The sequence below is a fragment of the Hypanus sabinus genome, chromosome 20 (assembly GCF_030144855.1).
Source record: "Hypanus sabinus isolate sHypSab1 chromosome 20, sHypSab1.hap1, whole genome shotgun sequence".
Taxonomy (NCBI): Eukaryota; Metazoa; Chordata; class Chondrichthyes; order Myliobatiformes; family Dasyatidae; genus Hypanus; species Hypanus sabinus.
The window spans coordinates 4,469,329-4,495,407 of NC_082725.1; the positions used below are offsets into that span (position 1 = coordinate 4,469,329).

At 43.1% G+C, this 26,079-nt stretch overlaps 1 protein-coding gene across 3 annotated transcripts in view; it reads left to right on the forward strand.

Annotated features, from left to right (window-relative positions):
• The window catches only part of ube2e2 (ubiquitin-conjugating enzyme E2E 2), a 180,037-nt gene extending 156,855 nt beyond the window's left edge, over positions 1-23,182 (forward strand). For all 3 annotated transcript variants that reach the window (XM_059944968.1, XM_059944969.1, XM_059944967.1), the window contains 2 exons: positions 8,169-8,316; positions 21,850-23,182. In XM_059944968.1, the coding sequence (XP_059800951.1) occupies positions 8,169-8,316; positions 21,850-21,947 (246 nt within the window). In that variant the 3' untranslated portion in view covers positions 21,948-23,182. The remainder of the gene's footprint in view (positions 1-8,168; positions 8,317-21,849) is intronic.
• Positions 23,183-26,079: the final 2,897 nt, after the last annotated feature.

Genomic DNA, 26,079 nt, shown 5'->3' on the forward strand with positions numbered 1-26,079 from the left:
GACATATCTATCCTGCGCCTTGTGAATTATTAAAATGATGTTTCTCTAAAAGGTCTAAGCATAATTTTAGTAACTCTGAAAATCACTGTTTAACAGTGATTACAAATCTAAACTCCTAAAGCTTTGTAATTAAATCAGATCAAGTGCTTAAATGCAACACACTGCAAAGAACTCGTTAATACTTTTACCACTAAGGTCACTGTTTGCAAACAGACGAATCTGGAGGAGAAGTCAGTCATTCAGCCACTCAGCCAGTCAGCTGTGCCTTTTAATAAGTACATGGCAAATCTGATTGTAACGGCATTTCAGTCTACCCAGAGTAATCCTACAATCGTTTTCACATATGGATATCTATAGCTCCCAACAAATTCAATTTGGTCAGTGCTGGAATGAGGTATAAAGCATTTCTTAGGAGAACTGGCTAATTTAGGAGCCAGCTGGAACTTACTTTCAGCATGTGTCTCCTACTGGCAAGTAGAGTTTTAGTGAAAAATGCCCTCACTGTAAATTAATTTTAAAGCTAACTTCAAACAACATAGTTGATATTTTTTCCTCTCAGAATCGGAATCTGGTCAGTGACATTAGTCATGAAATCAGATTTTTTGGCAGCTGGCAGCAGAACAAATGAATTTAACTTGTAATAAAAATAGATAGTGCAAAAGCGGGGTAGTGAGGTAGTTTTCATGGGTTGGTTCATTGTCTGTTCAGAAATCTGACGGCAGAGGGGCAGAAGCTTTACCTAAAACATCGATCTTCATGCTCCTGTACCTCCTTTCTGATATTAATAATGAAAAAAGGAAAGAGCACCTCCTGGATGATGAGGGTCCTTAATAACAAATTGAGAAAGGGTAGTTGTAGAATTCTCTGCTGAATTTTGATTTAAAGAAAAGCATGAAAATTATAAAGCCCGTCAAATGAGATAATTGGTATATTCACCATAGATTATTGGGATACACTTCAATCAAGAGAAGAACAAATCATGCCAGATATATTTGTAGGGAACCTGATTCAAAATCAGCCTTGTTGACTTCTCCATGAACACAGCCTGTTCAAACATATTGTAGCACTGAAGCAACGGTACATAGTGCAGCCCCGCTAGCTATAGAAATAATGGCCGGCACTCTCAGATTGACACACACAAAATGCTGAAGGAATTCAGCAGGGCAGGCAGCATCTGTGGAAAGGAATAAAGATTCAATGTTTCAGGCCAAGATCCTTCATTAGGACTGGAATGAAGGAAGAATTGCAAATTGACTTGGATTGTCAACAGTCATGAATAGTGGCCCAGACTTTGCACTCACTAAGGAAAGTGCTCACCATCTTCAAATTTAGCAGTATTCTGTGTAGAAGTTTGTATCAAGGTGTTGGTTCAGGGGGATTTCTGCTATACAACAACCATGTTATGACTGAGTGAAACAATAACATTTTAAATTATTTTACGGATGTCAGAACAGACTAAAGCACATGTTCAGTGGCCACAGTGTATGTTCTTGGTCTTTTGCTGCTGTCGGCCATTCTTTTTAAGGTTCAACTTGTGCTTTCAGAGATGCTGTTCTGCACACCACTGTTGTTACACATGGTTATTCGAGTTAATATCACTTTCTTGTCGGCTTGGACCAGTCTGGCTATTCTCCTCTGACCTTACTCATTAACAAGGCATTTTCATGCACAGAACTGCCACTCATAGGATGTTTTTACTAGTTTTCATGTCATTCTCTGTAAACCAGAGTCTGTATTGCATGGAAATACCAGGAGAAACTCAAACCACCCCATCTGGCACCAACAATCATTCCATGTTCAAAGTCACTTAGATCACATTTCCTGCCCCATTCTAATGTTTGGTCTGAACAACAATTGAACCTCTTGACCATGTCTGCATGCTTTTATGTGTTGAGTTGCTGTCACATGATTGGCTGATTAGATATTTGCATTAACAAGCAGGGGTATCTGATAAAGTGACCACTGAGTGTATCAGAATCAGACATACTTTATTGATCCCGAGGGAAATTGGGTTTTGTTACAGTCGCACCAACCAAGAATAGTGTAGAAATATAGCAATATAAAACCATAAATAATTAAATAATAATAAGTAAATTATTCCAAGTGGAAATAGGTTCAGGACCAGCCTATTGACTCAGGGTGTCTGACACTCCGAGGGAGGAGTTGTAAAGTTTGATGGCCACAGGCAGGAATGACTTCCTATGACGCTCAGTGTTGCATCTCAGTGGAAGGAGTCTCTGGCTGAATGTACTCCTGTGCCTAACCAGTACATTATGGAGTGGATGGGAGACATTGTCCAAGATGGCATGCAACTTGGACTGCATCCTCTTTTCAGACACCACCGTCAGAGAGTCCAGTTCCACCCCCACAACTTCACTGGCCTTACGAATGAGTTTGTTGATTCTGTTGGTGTCTGCTATCCTCAGCCTGCTGCCCCAGCACACAACAGCAAACATGATAGCACTGTCCACCGCAGACTTATAGAACATCCTCAGCATCGTCCAGCAGATGTTAAAGGACCTTAAGTTTCCTCAGGAAATAGAGACGGCTCTGACCCTTCTTGTAGACAGCCTCAGTGTTCTTTGACCAGTCCAGTTTATTGTCAATTCATATCCCCAGGTATTTGTAATCCTCCACCATGTCCACACTGACCCCTTGGATGGAAACAGGGGTCACCGGTGCCTTAGCCCTCCTCAGGTCCACCACCAGCTCCTTAGACTTTTTCACATTAAGCTGCAGATGATTCTGCTTGCATCATGTGACAAAGTTTCCCACCGTAGCCCTATACTCGGCCTCATCTCCCTTGCTGATGCATCCAACTATGGCAGTCATCAGAAAACTTCTGAAGATGGCAAGACTCTGTGCAGTAGTTGAAGTCCGAGGTGTAGATGGTGAAGAGAAAGGGAGACAGGACAGTCCCCTGTGGAGCTCCAGTGCTGCTGACCACTCTGTCTGACACACAGTGTTGCAAGCGCACGTACTGTCGTCTGCCAGTCAGGTAATCAATAATCCATGACACCAGGGAAGCATCCACCTGCATCACTGCCAGCTTCTCACCCAGCAGAGCAGGGCAGATTGGGATTAAACTTGTTGATATAATAAGTGCTTTAAAATATTTATAATCTGAAAATCCATTCAATTTTGAAATTGTCTTCTGAAAGAATTGTTATTCAATGATTTGGTATATCAATAACTAATCACTTACACTTCAACCTTTTGCTCTTTACAGAAGGAAGTGCTTCACTATTCTCATTCATTTATTTGTTTAGTTGATATTGCAGGGAAAGGCTGAGAAATAGGACATCCCCAGCAAAGCAAGCAATCACTGACAAGATCATGTCGGTGAACACCACTGTTTATTGTGTTGCAGGATTTCAGAGTTTTATTCTGCAATGATCATAAATGTTGACAGTTTTACTGTCTTTTATATACTTTTTATTTTATTTAGAGATACAGCAAGTTACACAGCAACCCACCTATTTACACCCTCATCACAGGACAATTTGCAATGATCGATTAACCTACTAACTGTACGTCTTTGAAGTGTGGGAGGAAACTGGAGCACCCAGAGAAAACCCACATGTTCATGGGGAGCATGAACAAGTGCCTTATAAACACACCAGACAGCTGTGGAGGCCATATCATATACTTAAAGTGGAGTTTGGTAGGTTCTTGGGTAGTCCAGTTGTCAAAGGTTATGTGGAGAAGGTAGGAGAATGGGTTGGTTGTTGACACAAATGATATATTTCACTATGTGTGCTGACATAAACTTGAGAGGTTAAATTGTCTTTGGTACCATAATTATGCTCTGATTCTCTTCTGATGCAGGTAATGGGAACATATTTGTTGTCTTGCTTGGACAGTAACATTAGCTGATGGGTGTGAGGTCTTGTACTTGTGGCCAAATAGTATTAGTCATGGTATGGTAATTCTGATCATAGTTTACATAATGATATATTATCATCATATCTCATAACTGACTTGTTCTATACTCCAAATTCATTGCACAGATCATGGGAAGAGATTTGCTGCACTTTATACCGAGTTATTTTAAATAATAATAAATTGTATTTTTATGTAAAAGTAAGCTAAAGGCATATCAAACATGGAAATATAGTGGAAGGGAGCTAAACCATAGAATGCAAGATAAATTTATCAAACTTCACAAGAGGAGCAAGAAAAATGAAAATTCACACATCCAAGGAAAAAGGAGTTTCTTAGTCTGAATCCAGAGAATCTTGGGTGTTAGAGGTCTGTGTGGATGGGAGGGAAGAATGGGGCTTGTTTTGCTGCGGCTGTTTCTATTGCTTGTTGTGTTCTGCGTTGTTCTGCTGAGCATGCTGTGTTGGCAATGGGATGCCCCTATCCGCAGCACGCCCTCTTGGGTGTGTTGGTTGTTACTCAAATGACATACTTCACTGTACATTTACATGTACATGTGATAATAAACATTATTCTGCAACTTTAAGTTTTGTGAGTCCACCACAGTGATGGTTCTGTTGTTGCATTTCTTGGGGTAGCAGGGATCCTGAGACAGGGGGATACCTACTTTCCCAGTAATTGAAAAAAATAGTAATTTCATAGGTATTTCCATAGTAGCACTAAGGGTTATCATGGCCATGATTGGTCACACAGGAGGTTCAGGATCTCAAGACGATGGTGGTAGGAGCCCAGAAGCTGCTTCAGAGAAGCCATGTTTTCCTTGGACCTCTCTGAGCAATAATGTATTCAACCTTCGACCAATGTTGTTGTCATTGACATTGGTGACCTTCTGCTGAAAGAGCATCAGCCATTTCTTCGTGCATGGACTACTATCTCCAGAGTCCTGAAATATTGGTTCTTTGATCTGAATCAGGTTCAATAAAATTAGCATATGTCATGAAATGTATTGTTTCATGGCAACATTACATTGTAATACATAATAATAAAACTATAAATTACAACAAATATAAAAAAGATATTAAATAAGTAGGGCAAAAAGAGAGGGAAATACTGAGTTCAGGCTCCTGGACCTCCTCCCTGATATAGCAATGAGAAGAGGGCATCTCCTGAATGATAGGGGTCTTTAATGATGGATTTAATTTTTTGAGGCATCACCTTTGTTGAAGATGTCCTGGATGCTGGGGAGGTTAGTACCTATGATGGGGCTGGCAGAATTTTTTTTAAACTTGTTGCAGCACTTTTCATCTCCATAGATGCTGCCTGACCTGTTGAGTTCTTCCAGAATTTTGTGTGTGTCTCTATAGGAGTGAGCATACTTGAACTTCTTCATCCCAGGGACTTTTCAACTGGTTGCTGCTGATCTCTGCCATGTGTTGCTTCCTGCTGTATCAGAGAGGTCCCTTATGCTCTGTACTCACAAGGAATTACTTCATGGATTTGATTTCCATGAGGAGCAGGTGGCATCTCGTGCATCCAGCATGGCTAACTTCCAATAAATGAGGGCAGCTGTTGACTGAATGTGCACATAGGGTTGCCCTTAACAACAGACTTTGTCATCTGGAAAGAACAATTTACATTCCCTTAGTGTTCCATTTGCTGTGAAGCACGAGAAGAATTCCCTGATGGTAAATGCCCTGTTTTCTGTAAGCTTGCATGACTGCTTTAGGAGGGAGGACAAGGCTTGTTTTGTTGCTTGTTGTGTTCTGTTGAACAGTTTGGCCATGCTATGTTTGTGCTAGAATGTGTGGTGACTCTTGTGGGCTGTTCCCAGTACACCTTCAGTTGTGTTGCTTGTTAACACAAACAACACATTTCGTTGTGTTTCAATGTACAAGTGATAAATAAATAAACTTGAATCTTGGGTGTCCTGCGGAGAATTGAATGACTCCCCTCTATTTACAGTACTTAAGTAGCTCACTACAACATGGACAGACAGCACAGAAATGGGCCCTTTGGCCCACAATGTCTATCCAGCCACCAAGCATCCATCCATACTAATCCCACTTACTAACGTGTCGGCTGACTTGGTGACTCAAGTGCTGATCCAGATACTTCTTAAATGTGGAAGTACCTGTCTCCATCACCTCCTTAGACAGTGCATTCTAAATTGCAGCCACCCTCTGGGTGGATACAGGTGAGAAGTAAGACTTCATCCGTAGCCTTTGGTTGCATACATAGACTGCCACTATTCTCCCTCTCAGATCATACTATTTTCTAAATTGCTCTTTCTCTTTATGTATGAAAATTTAATTCAGATTTTCCTTACTCCAGTCTACCAGTGATTTTATTATGCTCCCATCCACACACATTCTATGCTTCTGTAAGGCTTCACCTGCTTTTAATTCTCTAAACATGCCACATACTTCTTTTCTTCATCAAACTTCTGACATCCATGGCTCCCTGTACTTCATCTTTACAAGAACACACTAACCCTGAATTCTCACTGCTTTACTTGTTTTTTTTTAAATTTCCCATATCACACACGTCTATGCAATCTACTTTTCCCAGATTCTGTCTTATGATATTAAGTTTGGTCCTGTACGAACTCAGCGCCTTAATCTATTGGGGTACAGGAGATGCTGCAGGTGCTGGAAACCTGGAGCAATGCACAAAATGCTGGAGGAACTCAGCAGGTCAGGCAGGAGATGAGCAGTTGGCATTTAGGCCGAGATCCTTCATTCCTTAATTTCTGGACCACCTACATTGTTTTTTATAACTATATTGAAACTTAGTTATCGTCACTCTCCCAAAAATGCTTACCCACAGACAATTTGGGCAGCCTACATGTCCTACTTCATTCTCTAAGATTAGGTGGACACCTTCTCTATGAATCAGCTGAAAAGCTCTCCCAATGTACTTATAACATTCTGCCCTCCCTAAGCAAGCTCTATTTCCTCATGATCAGTTACTTACTGAAAGAACTTAGTGAAATTAAAAAATGCATTTGCCTTTAATAATCTGCACTCTACAGGGGTAAACAGCAGTTTATATCTTGTGAGAGCATCAAATATGTTTGTGTGTTGCTCCACTTTGCAGGGATTTTCTGAGAATAATAATATTGTCACCTGCCTGCCAAGTTATTCCTGAGGTGGGCCTAGTGAGCTCCCAATTACAGAAATTTCCGTTGGCATGCTAAGGCTAAGACTAAGGCTTGTGTTCCTCAAAAATGTGAGAGCTATCTCCCTCTTCTTTGAGACTTCCTGAAAGCAATAGGAAGTATGCCTTTAAGGACTCAAGACTTTCCAAAATTGTTGTGCCACCTTAATGGGAGCTGAACACATATGTGTGAATTTCAAGTATTTCTGGTACAAGTCCATTTCATCTCCTGCTAAAGTCGGGGGAAATAAATTATTAGGAGATACAGCACAGTTACAGGTCTTTCTGCCACAATAAGCCTCTGCTACCCAGTTACACCGATGTGACCAAATAACCTACTAACTGATACGTCTTTGGAATGCAAGAGAAATCCAGAGCAGTCGGAGGAAATCCATACAGTCACAAGGTATATGTACAAATTCCATACAGATGCTAAGCGGTGGATTTGAACCAGGGTCATCGGCACTGTAACATTATTTCTAGTGAGTACAGTGAAACTCCAATAAAGGTCCATCCAATAGTTTGGAAATTCTAATGGTTTAGTATCAGCCTTACTGATAATTCTTGTAATCCCATTAACAGTACCAAGTCTGCCTGTAATATACTGGCATGCTGATTCCTCTGTTCTCTTTAAACTACACTGCAGAATTTATTATACCACCATGTAGTGTCACTTTTTTAAAAAGTGAATTGCTCTATATTTTAGAATAATAGTCAATTCTCTGGAAAATCTATCAATTCACCCACATCAAACTCCCAAGCACACTGGATTAGTGAAGTTTATAATAAAAAGAATCTTTCATGTGGCACAACATTTTGCTGCTACAAATCATGTTAAGATGTTTAAAAAGGGGAAATGATCTGCCCAGGAATTAATGCAGGGTGGATGGGAATGCATCATTGTTATAATTATTTCACTGCGTCGATGTTTCAATGTACACATGACAAATAAAGCTAATCATTATCTTTAATCACTTTGGAGGTTTCTCAGAAATTAGCTGATGTCTGTCTTTGATGCTGTCATGTGAAGCAGAGTTGTCTCACTTACTTTGCTATTGTATTGAAATTAGTTTATAGTTGTAAGCAGTTAAACACTTCCTGTGAAACCTTACTTCACCTCAATTTGACAGGTGACATTCCGGACAAGGATCTACCATTGCAATATCAACAGTCAGGGGGTGATCTGTCTGGATATTCTGAAGGATAACTGGAGCCCAGCACTCACCATCTCCAAGGTCCTTCTGTCAATCTGTTCACTTCTCACAGACTGCAACCCCGGTAAGAGCAATTACATCATTTTAAACTTTGGCTTTATATTTTTAAAAAGGAAAAATCTGCAAATGCTAAATAAAAATGAGTTTTTGTGCTGTAGCAATTCATGGATTTCCACTATCTTTAGAGCAACTTTATTGTATATCTTTGGCTTTCCTGATATTTTATGAGTCAAGAAATTTGATTTATCATACTCTGCATAAATAACCTCTATGTTATGTCATATGATTTAAAACAAAATCAAATCAAAGAGGGTCTTTCTAAATCGAAACACGACTGAATGCACAATCAATAAACCTTAAACTATCAGTTTTTAGAAAGATTCAAAGTGCATTGAAATAGAAAATGCTCCATGAAGATAGATGATTTTCAAAAAAAATGGTAACTCCATAGTCTTAGAGTCATAGAACACCATAGCACAGAAGCAGGCCTGTCAGCCCATCTAGTCCATGCTAAACTATTAACCTGCCTAGTCCCATCTTCTTGCAGCTGGACCTTGCTGCTCCACACCCCTCCCATCCATGTACCTATCCAAATTTCTCCTAAATGTTGAAATTGAACCCGCATCCACCAGTAAAGTCTTCAGTTTCTTTAAATACTGGCAATTAGACGATTCAGGCTGATTTCACACAACTTATTTTGTCATAAACTTTAATTTTAAATGTTTACTTTTAAGAAGTTATCTGATAATTGAAGTGAAGTTAAGAATCTCTATGTAAAGAAATTAAAGTGACCTTGCATTACACATGGCTGGATCAGTGATTAGAATATGACATTTAATGCTGTCTAATTCTCCTCAGCCATTTCCTTTGCAAGAGGTTCACAACATGTCCCGTCAAAATATTCACACAATTTTTGCTACCTACTGTAGATTAACCATATACCGTATAAACTAACCCTGGCAAAACACATTTAGATGTGAACCTATACATCTTCAATTTCTGATCTTTCTTTTTCAGACGTCCAATAAATGCCTTTGTATTTCAATTATAATTACTTGTATTCAGTGGTTCTATTAGTTTCATTAGAACTAGGTTAAGATGGGCACCATGGTAGTACAGTGGTTAGTGTGGCGCTGTTACAGCTCACGGCGTCTGAGTTCAGAGTTCAATTCTGGCGTCCTCTGTAAGAAGTTTGTAGGTTCTTCCCACGTGCGTGTGGGTTTCCTCCATGTGCTCTAGTTTCCTGCCACAGTCCAAAGAGGTACCAGTTAGTAGGTTATTTGTTCATTGTAAAATGTCCTGTCATTAGGCTGGGCTTAATAAGGTGGGTTGCTGAGCAGCAAGGCCTGATCCATACTGTATGAAATAAAAAGGGAATAAAAAATGTTCTGGTTGTTTCGCTGGACTGAACCTATAATCTTGAGCCTTTCAAATCCCAAAACAGCAGTTCAGGCATGGAGTTATAGAATTAGTCTGTTTGGCCCAAACAAGCCATGCCGACTGAGGCACCTTCCTGAGCTAATCCCACCTTTCCTTTAAACTCAGATATTGTAGTGATGTGCTACACACAGCGCTGAAATAACGACACGCATTCGGTAAGTCGTTTCAAGACTAGTTTACTCAAACTTCACGGCGCTGGCATTTAATCCCTAGCGCCCGCCCTCTCCAGGCGGAACTTACGTCAGAGGTGCATTACCAAAGTCTCTCCCCGCGCGCTGGCTATTTGTGAGCCAGTTCGCCTGCACAGAAAGTGGGTCGCCACATAACCCCCCCCCCCCACCCAGAACCGGCGATACACCCCCCAATGTCCACAGTCTTGATCAGCCTCTGTTTGGGAGGTCTGCCTCTGCGCCACGGTGCCTGAACTTCGACCGGCTGCGCCAAGTCCACATGGGCTGGTTTGAGTCGGTCCACCGTGAAAACCTCCTCTCTCGCCCCAATGTCCAGAACATACGTGGACCGGTTGTTGCTGATCATCTTGAACGGCCCCTTCTACGGCCGCTGTAGCGGTGCCCGGTGTCCGCCCCTTCGTACAAACACAAACTTACAGTTCTGCAGGTCTTTGGGTACATGAGTTGGGGTCCGTCTGTGCTGTGAAGTTGGTACGGGGGCCAGGTTGCTGAGCCTTTCGCATAGCCTGTCCAGGACTGCTGCGGGTTCTTCCTCTTGCCCCCTTGGGGCTGGTACGAACTCTCCCGGGACGGCCAGGGGTGCACCGTACACCAACTCGGCTGACGAGGCGTACAGATCCTCTTTGGGCGCTGTACGAATTCCAAGCAGGACCCAGGGATGCTCGTCCACCCAGTTAGGTCCTCTCAGGCGGGCCATGAGAGCCAACTTCAAGTGACGGTGGAAGCGTTCCACCAGTCCGTTCGAGTGTGGGTGGTAGGCAGTTGTGTGGTGTAGCTGCGTTCCCAACAGGCTGGCCATAGCCGACCACAGGCTGGAGGCGAACTGGGCGCCTCTGTCAGAGGTAATGTGGGCTGGTACCTCGAAGCGTGCTACCCAGGTTGTGATCAGTGCTCAGGTGCAGGAATCGGCAGATGTGTCGGTGGGCGGGACCGCCTCTGGCCACCTCGTGAACCGGTCTCCCATAGTTAGGAGGTACCGCCCTCCTCGGGACACTGGTAGGGGGCCCACGATATCTACATGAATGTGGTCGAACCTCCAGCGGGTGGGTTTGAGCTGCTGCGGTGGGGCTTTAGTGTGCCGCTGCACCTTGGCTGTTTGGCACTGCGCGCACGTTCTAGCCCATTCACTGAGCTGCTTGCAAAGTCCATGCCACGCAAACTTGCTGGAGACCAGCTGTCCTGATAGATGGGTGCGCCAGACCATGTATGGAGTCGAAAAGTCGCCGACTCCAGACTGCCGGGACGATGGGGCGAGGTTGGCCGGTAGCCACGTTGCACAGGAGGGTCCTATCACCTGGGCCTACGAGAAAGTCCTGCAGCTGCAAACCCGTGACTGTGGTCCTGTAGCTGGACATCTTGTCATCTGCCTGCTGCGCCTCCGCCAGTGCTGCCTAGTCCACCCCCAGAGACAGGGCCTGGACTGCTGGTCTGGAGAGTGCGTCTGCCATGATGTTGTCCTTTCCCGAGACATGCTGGATGTCCATCGTGTACTCGGAGATGTAGGACAGATGTCGCTGCTGGCAAGCCGACCAGGGATCAGACACTTTCGTGAACGCGAAGGTCAACGGTTTGTGGTCCGTGAACACGGTGAACGGCCTGCCTTCTAAGAAGTACCTGAAATGACGGATTGCCAGATACAGTGCCAACAGCTCCTGGTTGAAAGCACTGTACTTGAGTTCGGCTGGTTGTAGGTGCTTGCTGAAGAATGCCAGGGGTTGCCAGCACCCCTCGATGAGCTGCTCCAGCACCCCACCGACTGCTGTGTTGGATGCGTCCACCGTGAGTGCAGTCGGAACGTCCGTTCTGGGGTGCACCAGCATCGCAGCATCTGCCAAGGCTTCCTTGGCTTTAACAAAAGCAGCCGCGGCCTCCTCATCCAAGTAATGTCCTTGCCTTTGCCCGACATCAGGGTGTACAAAGGGCGCATGATACGGGCTGCTAAGTGGAGGAAACGGTGGTAGAAGTTCACCATACCAACGAACTCCTGCAGGCCTTTGACCGTGTTGGGCCAAGCAAAGTGGTGGATCGCGTCTACCTTGGCGGACAGAGGTGTTGCCCCGTCTTTGGTAATCCTGTGGCCCAGGAAGTCGATGGTATCGAGACCGAACTGGCATTTGGCCAGGTTAATCGTGAGGCCGAAATCACTCAGCAGGAGTAGAGCTGGCGGAGGTGGGACAGATGCTCCTGACGACAACTGCTGGCTATAAGGATGTCGTCCAAATAGTTGAATGCAAAGTCCAGGTCGCGTCCCACCGCGTCCATTAGCCGCTGGAACGTCTGTGCGGCATTCTTCAGGCCGAATGGCATTCGGAGGAACTCGAACAGGCCAAACGGGGTGATGAGTGCTGTTTTGGGGATGTCTTCAGGGTGCACCAGGATTTGATGGTATCCCCAGACGAGGTCTACTTTGGAAAAGATTCTTGCCCCGTGCAGGTTTGCTGAAAAGTCCTGTATGTGCGGCACGGGGTAGCAGTCTGGAGTGGTAGCCTCGTTCAGTCTGCGGTAGTCGCCACATGGTCTCCAACCCCCGGCTGCTTTGGGCACCATGTGCAGGGGGGAGGCCCATGGGCTGTCAGACCTCCGTACGATCCCCAATTCCTCCATCCTCTTGAACTCCTCCTTCGCCAGGCGGAGCTTTTCCGGGGTGGGGGGGGGGGAGCCTTCGTGCGCGGACATGGAGGGGTGGTCCCTGAGTCGGAATGTGGTGCTGTACCCCATGTCTGGGCATGGCTGCCGTGAACTGCGGTGCCAAAATCGATGGAAAGTCCACCAGGATTCTGGTGAATTCATTGTCCTACAGCGTGATGGAGTCCAGGTGTGGGGCTGGCAACTTGGCTTCACCCAGGGAGAACGTCTGGAAAGTCTCGGCATGTACCAGTCTTTTCCCTTGCAAGTCGACCAGCAGGCTGTGAGCTCACAAGAAGCCTGCCCCCAGGAGTGGTTGGGCCACGGCGGCCTGTGTGAAGTCCCACGTGAACCGGCTGGCGCCGAACTACAGCTGAACTGTGCGGGTGCCATAGGTCCGTATCGTGCTGCTGTTTGCGGCCCTCAGGGTGGATCCTGGCTTCCTGTTGCAGGTGTCGTACCCCGTCGGGGGCAAGACGCTGATCTCCGCTCTGGTGTCGACCAAGAAGCGGCGTCCCAACTGTTTGTCCCAGACGTACAAGAGGCTGTCCTGGTGGCCAGCCACCATAATCATTAGCAGCTGCTGGCCCTGGTCCTTGCAGGGCGGGTGACAACGGCGGGCTTTTGTGCCCCACCGCTGGTGGTAGAAACACCACTGCTCACTGGCCTCCTCACTCCTGCCTCCATGTTGTGTGCGCCCCCCTGCGGGGCCTGGTCTGGTCCGCTGTTGGGCGCATGGCCTGGTAATCTGACCGATGGATGCCACGTTCTCCCTCTTGGCTTTCCACAGCACGTTTGCCCGGGCCACCACCTTCCGGGGGTTGCTGAAATCTGCGTCAGCCAGCAGCAGATGTATGTCCTTTGGCAGTCGCTCTAGGAACGCTTGCTCTGACATGAGGCAGGGCTTGTGTCTGTCAGCCAGGGCAAGCATCTCGTTCATCAGCGCTGATGGCAGCCTGTCTCCCAAACCGTCCAGGTGAAGCAGGCGGGTACCCTGCTCACATCGTGAGAGGCCAAAGGTCTCAATGAGCAGCACTTTGAATGTTTCATATTTGCCTTCTTCCGGGGGCGACTGTATGAAATCCGCAACCTGGGCGGCCGTCTCCTGGTCAAGGGCACTCACCACATGGTAGTAACACGTGGAATCAGAGGATACCTGCCGAATGTGGAACTGGGCTTCTGCTTGGCTAAGCCACACGCGTGGTTGCAGCATCCAGAAAGTCGGCAGTTTTAGCGAAACTGCGTGAACAGATGAAGAGTCGGTCATCTTTGGTCCAAATCCCGTTTGGACCGTCGGGGTCACCAATGTAGCGATGTACTACACAGAGCACTGAAATAACGACAGGCAGTCACAAGTCATTTCGAGACTAGTTTATTCAAACTTCGCGACGCTGGCATTTTATCCCTAGCGCCCGCCCTCTCTGGGCGGAAGTAACATCAGAGGTACATTACCAAAGTCTCCCCCCGTGCGCTAGCTATTTGTGAGCCGGTTCGCCTGCGCAGAAAGTGGGTTGCCACAATACAGTAATTAAATAGTCTGGAATGAAAAGAAGGATTTGGTAATGGAACTACTGGACTGTGGTAATCTGTTGTATTAAACAGAACTGGCCCAAAAGTGATCCAGTCCACAGTCATATAATTAATTGTTTACTAAAATTCCTTAAGTCATTCAGTTGTACTAAACAGTTATGTCAGAGATAATAAGACTAAAAGCAGACTGCCCATCCTACATTGATATTGGCACCAGAATCACACACAACAAAACAAACCCTTCCCAACAAACTTGGCAAAGTCTTTCCAACACCTGTTAAAGACAGGGACATTAGAAGAACTGACTTATTAAACCTGATCTGATTCAGATTCAGACTTGAAAATGTACCATTGTTCCTATAATTGTCACCAGGTTGAACAAAGGTCTAAAATTTATTATTCAATGACATGGAGAATAAATTTAACAGATTCAAGTTTAATATCATTTCTGATCAAGTATAAAGGAGAATTAAATAATTGTTACTCGAGATACAATGCAGCGCAAAAAAACCATACAAGATAAACTGTATATGCTCATTATGCACCGTGAAGATAAACTACACAACAATAACTGGAGGGGAACAAATATCCTGGCGGGGAGGTTTGCTAATGCTATTGGGGAGCGTTTAAACTAGATTTGCAGGGGGTTGGGAACCGAAGTGAAGAGGCAAAGGATGAGACTGTTGGTGCAGAAATCGTGACAGCTTGAGGGAGTTTATGAGAAAGGACAGGCAGATGATAGAGCAAAAAAGCACATGGCCAGATGGTTTGAAATGTGTCTATTTTAATGCGCATAGTATCTTGAGCAAGGTGGATGGACTTAGAACTTGCATCAATATGTGGAACTATGATGTTGTGGCCATTACAGAGACTTGGATGACTCAGGGGCAGGAATGACTGCTGTTTGCCAGGCTTTAGATGTTTCAAAAAAGACAGGTAGGGAGGCAAAAGAGGTGGTGGAGTGGCAGTGCTAATAAGGTATAGTATCACGGCTGCAGAAAAAGAGGCAGTCATGGAGGGATTGTCCACTGAGTCATTGTGGGAGGAAGTCAGAAACAGGAAGGGGGCAATAACTCTACTGGGTGTTTTTATAGACCCTCCTTCCCCAATAGTAACAGAGGCATTAAGGAGTAGATAGGGAGGCAAATTCTGGAATGGTGCAATAATAATAGGGTTGTTATGATGGGTGATTTTAACTTATCCTACATTGACTGGCATCTCCTTAGAGCAAGGGGTTTAATGGGGTGGAGATTGTTAGGTGTGTTCAGGAAGATTACCTGGTGCAATATGTAGATAAGCCGACTAGAGGAGAGGCTGTACTTGATCTGGTATTGGGAAATGAACCTGGTCAGGTGTCAGATCTTCGGTGGGTGAGCATTTTGGAAATGGTGATCACAACTCTATTTCCTTAACCATAGTGCTGGAGAGAGATAGGAGCAGACAATTTGGGAAAGCATTTAATTGGGATGGGGGGAAAATTATGCTATTATGCAGGAACTTGGGAAGATAAATTGGGAGCATATGCTCTCAGGGAAATGCATAGCGGAAATGTGGCAAATGTTCAGTGGTGGCCAAGTTGTTCGAAAAGATGCTGAGAGGCAGGATTTATGAGCATTTGGAGGGACATAATCTGATTAGGGATAGACAGCATGGCTTTGTCAAGGGCAAGTCATGCCGTATGTACCTGATTGAATTCTTTGAGGATGTAACAAAACACATTGAAGGTTGAAGTGGATGTAGTGTATTTAGGTTTCAGTAAGGCATTTAATAAAGGTTCCCCATGCAAGGCTCATTCCGAAAGTAAGGAGCATGGGATCCAAGGAGACATTGCTTTGTGAACCCAGAATTGGCTTGACCACAGAAGGCAAAGGGTGGTTGTGGATGGTTCGTATCTTGCATGGAGGATGGTGACCAGTGGTGTTCCATAAGGATCTGTTCTGGGATTCTGATTTTTATAAATGACTTGGATGAGGAAGTAGAAGGGTTAGTAAGTTTGCTGATTATATAAAAGTTGGGGGTGTTTTGCATAGTCTAGAGGATTGTCAGAGGTTACAGCGAGACATCGATTGGATGCATAACTGGGGTGAGAAGTCACAGATGAAGTTCAACCCAGATAAGTGAGAAGTGTTTCATTTCAGAAAGTCAAAATTGAAGACAGAATATAATATTAATGGTAAGAATCTTGGTACTATGGAGGATTAGCAAGATCTTGGAGTCCATGTCCATAGGACATTCAAAGCTGCTGCATAGGTTGACAAGGTTGTTAAGGCGGTGAATGGTGTGTTGGCCTTCATCAACCATGGGATTGTGATCAAGTGCCACGAGGTAATGTTACAGCTATATAAAACCTTTGTCAGACCCCACTTGGAGTACTGTGTTCAGTTCTGGTCACCTCACTACAGGAAGGATGTGGATATTATAGAGAGAGTGCAGAGGAGATTTATGAAGATGTTGTCTGGATTGGATAACATGCTTTCTGAGAATAGGTTGAGTGAACTTGGCCTTTTCTCCTTGGAGCGACGGAGGATGAGAGGTGACATGATAGAGGTGTATAAGATAATGAGAGGCATTGATCATGTGGATAGCCAGTGGCTGTTTCCCAGGGTTGAAATGGCTAACACAAGGGGGCTTAGTTTTAAGGTGTTTTGAAATAGGTACAAGGGGCATGTTGGAAATAAGTCTTTCACACAGAGAGTGGTGGGTGCATGGAATGCCAGCTAAGGTGGTAGAGATGGTTAAAATAGGGTCTTTTAAGAGACTCTTAGATGGGTACGTGGAGCTTAGAAGAAAAGTAGAGGGCTATGCGGTTCGGAAATTCTAGGCAGCTTCAAGAGTAGGTTATATGGTCAGCACAACTTTGTGGGCCGAAGGGCCTATAACGTGCTGTAGATTTTCTATGTTCAATGTTGTAATAAAAACACATAAGTTAGCTTGTATGCATTGATTGTATCTCCATGAAGTGACACCAGGCACAGGAGTGTCTGTACATAAGATCTCTGACAGAAAACGATAAAGTAGTGGTGGTTGAGGGTAGGGTGTTAGTGGCTGGAGGTGTTGATTAGCCTCACTGTTTGGGAAAAGTAACTGTTTTTGGTCCTGGTGTTGATGCTATATAGCCTCCTCCTTGATGGGAGTGGGACAAACAGTCTGATAGAGTACAGTTCAGGAAAATGGTTTGGAATTCCATATTAAAGAATAAACTTTCCATTGACATTAACATGTCATGAATGGATTTTAAAAATTCAATAAGTACTGTACTCCATTATAAACATTTCCATTTCTATAATATAGATAAAACCCTAATCCAAAATATCAATTCAGAATTAATTTAATTCTGTGGCTGATTGTACTATATAGCTTCCTTCATTTATTTTGTACATTCATAAATGTGAAAAGGAACTAATTTGTCATTAAGTTAAGAGTTCATATTTGCCTGACATTTAATATTAAATAAAAAATAATAGTTCTAATCTGGTGAGTCTCCATTTCAACAAGCTTCACTGGAACAGTGTCACGACTAGAGTGACAGCTAATTAACCCTCTTGAGGTTTACTGTGCCGGCTGTCCATAAAATTTAAGCTTATTAGGGAACCTAGAGAAGATGAAAAGGCCATGGTTCTCCATTTCTAGTACTGTAGCCCAGTGCAATGTACCCATCACCAGCACTTTTAACACTCATATCTCACAGATGCTGGGAAACTTTATAAAGCTAACCAACACTCACACATTGCTGGAGGAACTCAACAGACCAGGCAGTATCCATGGAAAATAGTAGTCGACATTTTGGGCGGAGACCCTTCAGCAGGATTGAAGAAAAAAATGAGGAGTCAGAGTTAGAAGGTGGGGGAAGGGGAGGAAGAAACACAGGTGAAACTGGAGGGGAAGGGATGATATAAAGAGCTGGGAAGTTGGTAAGTGAAAGAGATACAGGACTGGAGAAGGAGGAATTTCATAAGAGAGAATCAAAGGCCATGGAAAGAAGAAAAGGCAGAGGAGAACCAGAGGAAAGTTAGGATATAAGGTGAGAAAAGGAAAGCGGGAATGGTGAGGGGGGAGGGGGCATTACCGGAAGTTCAAGGAATCAGTGTTCATGCCATCAGGTTAGAGGCTACCCAGACAGAATATAAGGTATTGCTCTTCGAACCTGAGTGTGGCCACATCGCGACAGTAGAGGGGGCCATGGACTGATATGTTGGAATAGAAATGGGAAGTGGGATTAAAATGGGTGGCCACTGGGAGATCCCACTTTAAACCAACCAACACACACACACCATGCTAGGGGAATTCAGCAGGCCAGGCAGCATCTCAGCGAAGTGGTCTCCCAGTCTACGTTGGGTCTCACCAACATACAGGAGGCCACACCAGGAGCACCGACAGTAGATGACCCCAACAGGTGAAGTTTTGCCTCACCTGGAAGGACTTTTTAGGGCCCTGAATGGTAATGAGGGAGGAGGTGTAGAGGCAGGTGTAGCACTTGTTCCAATTGCAAAGGTAATTGCGAGGAGGGAGGAATGAATGGACAAGGGAGTTGCCTAGGGAGCGATCCCTGTAGAAAGCAAAAGTGGTGGGGAGAGAAAGATGTGCTTGGTGGTGGAATCCTGTTGGAGATGGCGGAAGTTACAGAGAATTATGTGCTGGACGCAGAGGCTGGTGGGGTGGTAGTTGAGGCAAGGGGAATCCTATCCCTGGTGGGATAGCAGGAGGATGGGGTGAGGGCAGACATGCACAAAATGGAAGCAATGCAGTTAGGGCAGCTTTGATGATGGAGAAAGGGAAGCCCCTATCTTTGATGAAGAAAGAGGACATCTTAGTTCTCAAATTAATAGCCACATCCTGAGAGAGCAGGTGTAGTGGAGATGGAGGAACTGAGAGAAGATAGCATTTTTACAAGTAACAGTAGGAAGTATAGTCCAGATAGCTGTGAGAGTCAGTGGGTTTATAATAGACATCAATAGTGAAGCTGTCTCCAGAGATACAGAGAGATCAAGAAAGGAGAGGGAGGTCCAAGTAAATTTGAGGGCAGGGTGGAAGTTGAAGGCAAAGTTGAAGGAAGTCGACGAGCCCTGCAAGGGTGCAGGAAGCAGCATTAATGCAGTCCTCAGTGTAGTATAGGAAAAGTTGGGGAGTGACACCAGTGTAGGCTTGAAACAGACTTTTCATGTAGCTGACAAAAATGCAGCCATAGCTGGGACCCATGTAAGTATAAATAAAACTGAGTCAAGATATGCAGATACAAGTTCAGTGAGGCAGGAACAAACAGAATCAGTGGGTCTACATGGACATACAGGTTTGTGGAACTTACACATACACCTCCTCCTTCATTACTGTACCCAGAGTGGTCTGTATATCTCTGAGACCCAGTCTAGATTGGGAGACAGCTTCACCGAGCAACTACATTCCGTCTGCCAGAGAAAAGCAGTACCTCCCAGTGGCCATCTATTTTAATTCCACTTCCTATACCCATTCGGACATGCCAGTACATGGCCTCTTCTACTGTCGCGATGAGACCACACTCAGGTTGGAGGAGCAACACCTTATATTTCAGCCTGAAATGCCAACTGTACTCTTTTCCATAGATGCTCAGCAAAATTATTGTTTTTAAATGTTAGCATTTTTCCCATATTACAGAATCTTTAGCCAAAATAATTTATTTATCGAGCACTTTTTAGACAGACTCTGTAGTTCGTAGTGCTTTACAATGTAAGGTGTAAACACGAAACTAAAAGACAAAAGATGTTAGTTAAAGGAAGGTTTTAAAGTTAGTTAAAAACAAATAAATAGGTGTTGAGCTGTTGTTTAAAAGTGTCAACTGATTTTGCAACCGTTATAGTTTTAGGTTTTGAGTTCCACAGTTTCGGAGTGTAATTCAGAAAAGGCTGATCTGCCAATTAGCTTTTAAAGATTGTTTAAGTTTAAGAGACATGCTGAAGAAGATCAGAGAGCTTGAGCAGGACCATAAAACAAACACAATTCTGCGATGCACTCTAGTCCCCAACCATAAAAAGCTTTGAAAATAAGTAAGAGAGCTTTAAAATCAATTCTAAAAGATATAGAGAACCAATGCAAAGTGGCTAGGATGAGAGTGATGATATGCTTCCTCATCCTGGTTTTAGTTAACAGTTCTGCGGCATTCTGAATGAGTTGAAGTTTGTCAATAGATTGTTCTGGAAGGCCAGTAAGAAGTGCGTTGCAGAAATCTAGACTATTGGATATAAAGTTGTGAATTAGTTTTTCAGCGTCATGACGTAACAGAAAAGGACATATAGTACCTCTGTATTGTGTAAACACAGTCCTATCTTGTTGCAATGGAATAATAAGAGAGAACAATTTGTTTCTCATTATTTCAAGGTTGCTCAGTTGCGCAGAAACTAAATGCCTTGTTAATAGAAAGAGGAATGTAATTTCCAAACAGATGAATAGAAGTGCAGAAGAAAAGGCTTTGTGCTGAGATTTAAATAACTCTGCACATTAACCAATACATATTTATAGTTATGTAAATAAATTACTCTGATATTAAAACTGATTCTGATAGGTCAGCTTTGTCAATGTTCAAAGTTGATTTTTGGCAGCAGTACATTGCAATACGTAATAATAATAAGAAACTCAATGATGATCAATTTCAGGCCCAGTAAATGTTTGCCAAACGAAACATTCCTGGCCTGCCACAGATTTCCAGGTTGGGATGGGACTAGTGCATCCAAAAATAGGTCTATCATTAATTCCCAATATACCTCCCTACCCCAACCAATACAGTGGAAAATGAAACACAATTTTCTTCTCATTGTTCACATATAGATGGTTCAGAACGAGGTTTATTTATTTGTGTGTATGTGGGTGTATAGAGAGAGAGGCAATTGCATGATGGTCGAGGCAGATACATTAGGGACATTAAAAGGACTCTTGGGCACGGATGAAAGAAAAATGGAGGGCTTTGTGGGGGGAGGGGTTGATCTTGAAGTAGTTTAAAGGGTTGGTTCCAACATTGTGGGCTAAAGGGCCTGTACTGTTCTACATAAGATTATCTACAGTACATTTTCTCCTTAGTGCTGCTCATTCCTATATTTGTCAAGACATTTCTCCTGTGGTTTGATATCAACCCAACACACCCATCATCTTACTGCCAGTGCAACTTCAGAAAGAAAGGATGTCAAGTTCTGGAGCATGTGCTATCAGAAATCTTAGTCCACCATGTTTGAATAGTCCTTCAGAATAATAACATTTGTACCAGTATCTTTCTTTGTGATGCACCTGATCTCAGGCAGTATTTCATACCTTTTGATAATCCTCTATTATTTATTTCATCAAATCTTGAGCAGCAGGAGTTGTGTAGCCAAAATGAAAGATCAATAATACTTGGGCCCGGGTAACCTGTCCTTCGTATCACAAGATGAGATCACTGTAACTGTACAGTGATTTGATCTCTGTCTCGAAGAACTGGCAAGATTAACGAGTAACTACAACAGTAAATCGCAAAGAATAGGCAGGCTCCTCAGAATGAGATAGCATGGAATTTAATGTAGTGTTGAATTGGGACACTATGTATTTTTGATACGTGGCATGAGTTGTGTTAAGATGGGGTGAATTTCCAAGTAGATATGGTTCTTGGGTCTCCTTGAACATCACCCTCAAGCTCTTATCAGAATCCACCAGATTTTTTCTCCCTCCCCTCCTCCTCCTATCCCTCACCTCAAATCCCCCGTCCCTCTCCCCCCACTCACCTCCTCCCCCCCTACCCTCCCCCACCACTCCCCCTACAGTGTAAGATTATTACTGTGGTTTAAATAACTGACCCATGTGCTTTTGTTCTACAGCGGACCCTCTTGTTGGAAGCATAGCAACTCAATACCTGACCAACAGAGCGGAACATGATCGAATAGCCAGGCAGTGGACCAAGAGATATGCCACATAGGGTAGACAGCAGTAACTCCTGGACTCTGGGAAAGCACACTCCACCTGCAACAACCCAGATCCCCTCCTGACTTTATTTTAAGGCCTGCTCTTTTTTAAAAAATCTTTTGTGTAAAAATATCCTTCTGTTCCTTGAAGACTTGAAGAAATTTGACACCTGGTTGTTTTTACAATGTTTGAATCTCTACAATGTAAAGAATGTTCACAGTATATACGTAGAGAGTTTTATTGTTACATAGGTTTGTATAAGTGTGCCCTCTTCCATGATAGATTTATATCTGATTTCTTCACATAGGTTGCAATTAGAGCCAGATTTTTTTGTATTGAAGTCGATCATGTCAGGTGCATGCAACCGGGCTGTCACTGCAGTAGGTTAAGTTCACAATCACTGTGCATTACTACAATGACTGGCTTTATCACCTGCCTCATTATCTTCTTTTCTCAAAAAGGCTGCCGAACGACACTTCAAATTTGTGTAGTTTGATCAATACAGTGGATTCCGATTAATTGGGGCAGGACTGTGGCTGAACATTTTCTCAGTAGTGTCAGTCACGTGTACTATGTGGCCATTAGACACTGCACTGGCTTAAAGCAGACAGTTTTTAAATAGCATGCTTGTATCCAGACAGCAGTTATTTCTCTCACCAGTAGTTGGTGAGAAATAAACAGTAGAACAATTCAGAACTGTTTTACTCACCGCAGTTTCAAGCATTGTCTTCGAAATGCCAGCAACAGCCAGGAGTGAAAATTTTTAAAAATATTTCACTACTTCAAGTTAGAAACTATGAAGAATCTAAAAGTATCAACAATCATCTTGTTCAATGAAAATTTGGAGGATGCAATTGGTATTATGAAGGCAGTCCATTATTTACAAGTATCTGCGCTGATTTTGTTCATTTATAGTCAATCAAGAGAATGCAGCAATGTAAACTGGACAAATTCCTCCGTTGATAACCATTACAAACTAACACTCAGTTTTATAGTAGTATTATTGATAGTGTTCTTATTTCTTAGTTAAACAGTAGTTTGTGCTTTTTTGTACCTTTTTAGCTATTTGGATAATTGGGGCAGCTGCTTAATTGGGCCAAAATGTACTGGTCCTAATATGTCCCAAATAACCGGAATCCACTTTACTTACTTTCAAATGCTTGTAAATTTTGAGATACTTGCAATTCTTGACTGTGGAACAGTTTGATGTACACTTGTATTATTGCACCCATTAAAACAGCAAACTCATCTTTCCTTTGTCCTTGACTTAGTTAAAAAACACCACTTGAAAACTTACTTTTTAAAAACCAGGTAATATGTTCTAGAAGACAGCATAGTAGAAGCCCTTAAGCTCATACTGTTAAGCTGACCTTTTAACCTACTCTAAAAATCAATCTAATAGTTAGATTCGAACACTTCTGTATATGACTGTTAACCATTGCCTGATTTGAATATACAGTCAGCCCTCCTTATCCACGGGTTCTGCATGCGCGGATTCAACCAACTGCGGATCAGGAAAACCTGGAAGTTCTTGCTCCAGCACTCATTGTTTGAGCATGTAGACTACTTTTTCTTGTCATTATTCCCTAAACAATACAGTATAACTACTATTTACATAGCATTTACATTGTATTAGGTATTATAAGTAATCTAGAAATATCTTAAAAGTACAGGCAGTCCCCGGGTTATGAATGAATTCCATTCCTGAGTCCGTCTTTAAGTTGGATTTGAAGTCGGAACAGGTACATCCAGTATTATTTAGCGTCAGTTAGTCAAACATTTTTCTTAGCATATAGTACATATTTTACCTTTCTATGCATATAAAACACTTAAGAAACATATGTACTTCAATAATTAAACCACAGTTTTGCTTAGTAATAATTGTAGCTTTCATCGGGGCAGGGCCTTTCACATGGTCCATTAAAATTGTTCAGATCGTTGACCAACTGTAGATTAACGCTTTTCTAATCGCTTTATTATTTCCACGTGATTTTCATGAACAGAAACCCTGCGGATTTAGAGCTGCGCCGCCAGGTCCTAATGTCCACCACACTGAGACAGGTTGAATAAAGTCCGGGGTTCCGCTGGGTCCTAAAGACCATCGCACTGAGACAGGTTAAATAAGGAACTTGAGCATCCGCATTTTTTGGTATCCGCGGGGGGTCTTGGAACCAATCCCCCGCAGATAAGGAGGGCCAACTGTACATAGAAGAGTTCATCCCATGATGTGCCAGCCTTTTGATCTGCTTCAAGATTAATCTAACCCTTCCCTCACACATAGCCTTTCATTTTTCTTTCATGTGCATAGTCTCTTAAATGTCCCTAATGTATCTGCCTTTACTTCTGACACCATAGTCCACATAAATTAGTAAATTTTAAAAGTAGGTTAAGAGGTCAGCACAACATCGTAGGTTGAGAGACAACTATTCAATATTCTAAAACGCCCCAAGATCAGACAACCCTAGAGTTTCTTCCATTCTGTAGAAGAGTAATGTTTCATTACAGCAAGAAACTTTATGCTCTGTTATAAAATGACCTAAACTTAATCCCACTGATATAGGAAAAGCCAATGATGCGAATGGAAGATCATATTCCATAATGTTAAGTTATTTGAGGGCTTGCTAGAAAACCTATTGATAAGGGAGCCCCAATCTACCATCTCTACTGCAACTCTAATTGTATACACCAAGTAACAGACTGGATGACCCAATGGCAATTAGGAAATAGGCAATAAATATTCCCTTTATTACATGAGCACATTAAAACAAGAATCAGTGTATTCTAGATTGTGACTCACTATTTTTAAATTACATCTTCTTGTCTAAAACTAGATGCAGTATGTACTCCTGAGACTTTTAAACACTTAGTGGCTACTTTTATTAGGCACACCTGCTGGTTAATGTTGGTCAATAATCAGCGCTTTGGTTCTGTGGGAAACAGGCAAGTTGTCAGAAAGCAATTCTAAGACCTGACTTGCTTGTGCATACAATTTACACTCAGTGGCCACTTTAATGAGGTGTACAGGTGTACCCAATAAAATAGATATCTAATCAGCCAATCCTATGGCAGCAACTCAATGCATAAAAGCATGCAGACATGGTCAAGAGGTTCAGACCAAACATCAGAATGGAGAAGAAATGTGATCTAATTGACTGATTGTTGGTGCCAGACAGGGTGGTTTGATTATCTCAGAAACTGCTGATCTCCTGGGATTTGCACATACAAGTCTCCAGAGTTTACAGAGGGTGGTGAGAAAAACACAACAAAACAGTCAATGAGTGGCAGTTCTATAGGCAAAAACCCCTTGTTATTGAGAGAGGTCAGGGGAGAATGGCCAGACTGGTTCAAGTTGACAGGAAGGTGACAGTAGCTCAAATAACCACGTGTTATAACAGTGGTGTGCAGAAGAGCATCTCTGAATGCACAACACATCAAACCTTGAAGCAGATGGGTTACAGCAGCAGAAGACCAAGAACACATATTTAGTGCCCACTTTATCAGGTACAGGAGGTACATAATAAAATGGCCACTGGGTATATGATGATATTATTTGATGTCTGCTGAAACACTCAGCCCAAAACATCAACTGTTTATTCCTCCATAGATGATCCCTATTTGCTGGTTTCCTCCAGTACTTTGTATGTGTGAGTGTGTTATATAGGTGAAGTATTTACTCAGCTTTGAATCTTTGATTGCTCTTATAGAAAAATACTTGGAAACCTGTCAACTGAAAGAATATAGAATAATGATTCCCCAGGAGATCTAGTACAATACTTCGCCTTTTATTTGTTCTTTCCTATTTTCACTCCTAAACTTGTCATAACATCAGCACAAATCACTCTTAAGTGTCCCTTGTATCCCAATCAGCTACTGTGGACTCAGCAGAAACCACTACTTTGTGGCTAATTTGGACTTTCTGTCAAAGTTACAACAGATAATCTGTCCAAAGACATTCCCAGCAATCGTCATGATAAACATTCTATAGCCAAGTAAGTAATTGAAGAAGAGGTTTCAAAGAGCGAGCACTTTAACACTAGCTTCTTCTTAGATGCCCAAAATAACAAGCTGGCAGTTCAACAAGACAAACCACAGTATCAAAGAACCTTACAATCACTTAATCCTGTTCATTTAAAGCAGTAACACTG